The following is a 5,000-nucleotide window of genomic DNA, read 5'->3' as shown; positions in this document are numbered from 1 at the left end:
ATCACAAGTTGAGCACTTCCCAAGCGTCTAGGACTGTGTGATTTATTATTATTATTATTATTATTATCATTATTATTATTATTACCCCCTGTCCTGGTTGATGCCAGAGCCTTCGCCGTTCCATTTTGATGTGTGTACATAGATTTTATTAATTAACTCTCCTAATTTTTTGCAGGACGAAGACTGAGAGGGAAAGCCTTCTACAACGTCAACGGAAATGTCTACTGCGAAGAAGACTTCCTTGTAAGTAGTAATCCTGGAATAATAATGCAAAATAATAATAATAATAATTGTATAATAATATTGTCACTTAATAATAATAATAATTTTCTTGTAATAATCATAATGTGATGTAATAATACTATAATTTAATAATAGTGTAATAATAATATTTTGCTTGTAATAATTATAATATGATGTAATAATAATACAATAATGTAATAATGTAATAATAATAATTTGCTTGTGATCATCTCATGCATTTTAATTTAAAATATTTCGACACCACTTTTGGAGCAATGACCTTGGGACAGATTAGATAATGCAATGAGAATAATAATTATGTCATAATAATAATAATCATAATCATAATCATAATATGATGTAATAATATTATAATTTAATAATAATGGCATAATAATAATAATTTAATATAATAATCATAATATGATGTAGTAATATTATAATTTAATAATAATGGCATAATAATAATAATAATAATAATAATTTAATATAATAATCATAATTTGATGTAATAATATTATAATTAATAATAATGGCATAATAATAATAATAATAATAATTTAATATAATAATCATAATATGATGTAATAATATTATAATTTAATAATAATGGCATAATAATAATAATTTAATATAATAATCATAATATGATGTAGTAATATTATAATTTAATAATAATGGCATAATAATAATAATAATAATAATAATAATAATTTAATATAATAATCATAATTTGATGTAATAATATTATAATTAATAATAATGGCATAATAATAATAATAATTTAATATAATAATCATAATATGGTGTAATAATATAATAATTTAATAATAATGGCATAATAATAATAATAATAATAATTTAATATAATAATCATAATATGATGTAATAATATTATAATTTAATAATAATGGCATAATAATAATAATAATAATAATAATTTAATATAATAATCATAATATGATGTAATAATATTATAATTTAATAATAATTTAATATAATAATTATAATATGATGTAATAATATTATAATTTAATAATAATTTAATATAATAATTATAATATGATGTAATAATATTATAATTTAATAATAATGGCATAATAATAATAATAATAATAATAATTTAATATAATAATCATAATATGATGTAATAATATTATAATTTAATAATAATAATAATGATATAATCATAATATGATGTAATAATATTATAATTTAATAATAATGGCATAATAATAATAATAATTTAATATAATAATCATAATATGATGTAATAATATTATAATTAATAATAATGGCATAATAATAATAATTTAATATAATAATCATAATATGTAATAATATTATAATTTAATAATAATGGCATAATAATAATAATTTAATATAATAATCATAATATGATGTAATAATATTATAATTTAATAATATTGTGATAATAATAATAATTTAATATAATAATCATAATATGATGTAATAGTATTATAATTTAATAATAATGGCATAATAATAATAATTTGCTTGCAATCATCTCCAATAAAAGATAACCTCATGCATTTTAATTTAAAATTTTTCGATGCCACTTTTGGAGCAACGAACTTGGGACAGATTAGAGCATGCAATGAGAATAATAATAATAATAATAATAATAATAATAATAATGTTTCCCTGAAAAATCTCCACGCTCTGCTCCCGTTCATGCCCAGTGCAGGGCCACCCTAATGGGTGGAGTGTCCTCTCCATCGACCTGCAGAAGGGAAGGAGGCATCGCCCAGGGTTCTTGCCTTCTTTCAAGTGTCCAGATGGCCCTGGGGAGCTTCCATTATATTCTTATCCCCCGGAAAGAGGGAGGGAGATCAGCCCCAGCAGATGGCCTGACCGTCTGCTCCCTTTGGACCCTTTGTTTCTTTCTCTCTTTGACCCCAAAAGCCACAAAATCCCCAAAGGCCAGCTGGACAGATGGCCACGGATGGAGGAAGAAAGGGAGGAAAGAAACAAAGAGAGAAGGGGAAGGAAAGGAAGGGGACAGGAAGGAAGAGAAGGAAGAAAGGGTGATAAGAAATGAAAGAGACGAAAGACACAGAAGAAGGGAAAGGAAAGAAAGAGAAATGGAGGAAAGAAACAGAGAAGGAAGAGAGGAGAGGAAGAAAGAGAACGAGAAAGGAAGTAAGAGAAGAAAAGGAAGGAAAATAACAAAAAGGAAAAGAAAGAAAGGGGAAAGATAGGGACGAGAGGAAAGAGAAGGGGAAAGGAAAGAAGGGAGGACAATAAACGAAAGGAAGAGAAGGAGAGGAAAGACACAAAGGGGAAGGAAGGAAAGAGAGGAGAGGAAGAAAAGGAAGGGGAAAGAGAAGGAAAGAAGGAAGTAATAATAGAAAAATAAGGGAGGAGAGGAAGGAAGGAAAGGGAAGAGGAAGAGAAGGAAGAAAGGATAATGAAAGAGAAGAGAAGAAGGGAGGGAAAAAACAAAAGAAGGGAAAGGCAAGAAAGAGAAAGGAAGGGAAAGAGAAGGGGAAAAGAAATAGAGAAGTAAGGGAAGAGAGGAGAGGAAGAAAGGGAAGTGGAAAGGAAGAGAAGGAAGGAAGGAAAATAACAAAAGGAAAGGGGGAAAGAAAGAAAGAAGAAGGCTAGGAAGCGAGGAGAGGAAGAAAGGGAAGGGGAAGGGAAAGAAGGAAGGACAATAAATGAAAGGAAGGGGAGGAGTGGAAGGGAGGAAAGAAAAAGAAGGGGAAATTGGGAAAGAGAAGGAAATAAAGAAGTCTAATAACAGAAATAAGGGAGGAAAGAAAGAGGAGAGGAAGAAAGGGAAGAGAAGGAAGAAAGGATAATGGAAGAGAAGAGGGGAGAAAAAACAAAAGAAGGGAAAGGAAAGAAAGGAAGGAAGAGAAAGAGGAAGAAAGGGAGGAAAGAAAAAGAAGTAAGAGAGGAGAGGAAGAAAAGGAAGTGGAAAAGGAAGGAAGGAAAATAACAAAAGGAAGGGGGAAAGAAACAGAAAGAAGAGGAAGGATAGGAAGGGAGGAGAGTAAGAAGGAAAAAGGGAAGAAGAAAAGGAAAGAAGGAAGGACAATAAACAAAAGGAAGGGGAGGAGAGGAAGGGAGGAAAGACACAAAGGGGAAGGAAAGAAAGGGAAGGGAAGAGTGGAGAGGAATGGGGAAAGAGAAGGAAAGAAGGAAGTCTAATAACAGAAAGATAAAAGAGGAAAGAAAGGGAGGAGAGGGAAGAGGAAGAGAAGTAAGAAAGGATAATAGAAGAGAAGAGAGGAAGGGAGGAAAAGAACAAAAAGAAGGAGAAGGAAAGGAAGAGAAGGGGAAGGGAAGAGGAAGAAAGGAAGGAAAGAAAAGAGGAAAGGGAAGAGAGTATAATAAAGGAAAGAAGGAAGAGAATGGAAAGAAGAGAAGATGAGAAAGGAAAGATGGAAAGGAAGAGAGGAAGAAATGAAGAGAAAGGAAAGGAAGAGGAGGAAAAGTGAGGAGAGGAAGAAAGGGAAGCGGAACGGAAAGAAATAATAATAATAATAATAATAATAATAATAATAATAATAATAATAATAAAAAACAACAATCAGGAACAACAACAATCAGGAACAGGCATATATATATGCCTGTTGTTGTTGATTATATAATTATAATAATAATAACAACAACAACAACAAACAATCAGGAACAGGCATATATATATGCCTGTTGTTGTTGTTGTTGTTATTATTATTATATATGCCTGTTCCTTGCAAGCCAGGCATTTCTGGGAAATGCAACCAATGCGCAACGCAAGAAGGAATGCGGATGTGCTCATGAATGAATGGATGATGATGATGATGATGATGATGATATTATTATTATTATTATTATTCCCTATACCCACACACATCCACAGAGAGGTATCATCTGCTCCAGAGCAAACATGGGATTAAACATTAGCAGCCTGGAATGCCATCGATGTTTGTGGCACATGGGTCACTGACCACACACCAAAGGGCATTGTCCGGTCGGAAGGGGCCCCCAAAGGCCATCCAGACCATCCCTCTTCTTCCAGGCAGGAAAGGAACCGGTTGACTATCCTGCCTCTGCTTAATAATAATAATAATAATAATAATAATAATAATAATAATAGAAACTTAGAGTTCTAAGGGACCCCAAAGAGGGCCATCCAGTCCAACACCTTCTGCCGCTGTATATAAGGAAGGCACCATTCGATCCTTCCTGACAGATGGCCATCCTGCCTCTGCTTAATAATAATAATAATAATAATAATAATAATAGAAACCTAATAATAATAATAATAATAATAATAATAATAATAGAACCATAGAATCCTAGTTGGCATTGGACTTCAAAGGCCATCCACTCCAACTCTTTTCCGCCAGGCAGGAAGACACCATCTGATCCTTCTCAACAGATGGACATCCTGCCTTTGCTTAATAATAATAATAATAATAGCATCCTAAACTTGAAAGGGACTTCTAAAGACCATCCAGCCCAACACCCTTTGCTATGCAGGGAAATCCAACCCCTTCTGCCGCAAAGGAAAAGCACAATCAAAGCCCTCCCGATAGATGGCCATCCTGCCTTTGCTTAGTAATAATGATAATACAGTACTATAGGATCCTAGACTAGGAAGGGACCCCCAAAGGCCATCCAACCCAGCCCCCTTTGCTATGCAAAGAAGTCCAACCCCTTCTGCCGCAAAGAAAAAGCACAATCAAAGCCTTCCTCATAGATGGCCATCCTGCCTTTGCTTAGTAATAATGATAATAATAATA

General features: G+C 31.8%; 1 protein-coding gene across 2 annotated transcripts in view; it reads left to right on the top strand.

Annotated features, from left to right (window-relative positions):
* The window catches only part of WTIP (WT1 interacting protein), a 63,944-nt gene that overhangs the window by 50,624 nt on the left and 8,320 nt on the right, over positions 1–5,000 (top strand). For both annotated transcript variants that reach the window (XM_067470954.1, XM_067470955.1), the window contains exon 4: positions 176–243. In XM_067470954.1, coding sequence (XP_067327055.1) covers positions 176–243 — 68 coding nt within the window. The remainder of the gene's footprint in view (positions 1–175; positions 244–5,000) is intronic.

This window comes from Anolis sagrei, chromosome 8 (genome assembly GCF_037176765.1).
Source record: "Anolis sagrei isolate rAnoSag1 chromosome 8, rAnoSag1.mat, whole genome shotgun sequence".
Classification (NCBI taxonomy): Eukaryota; Metazoa; Chordata; class Lepidosauria; order Squamata; family Dactyloidae; genus Anolis; species Anolis sagrei.
This window is presented reverse-complemented; position numbering and strand designations above follow the sequence as displayed.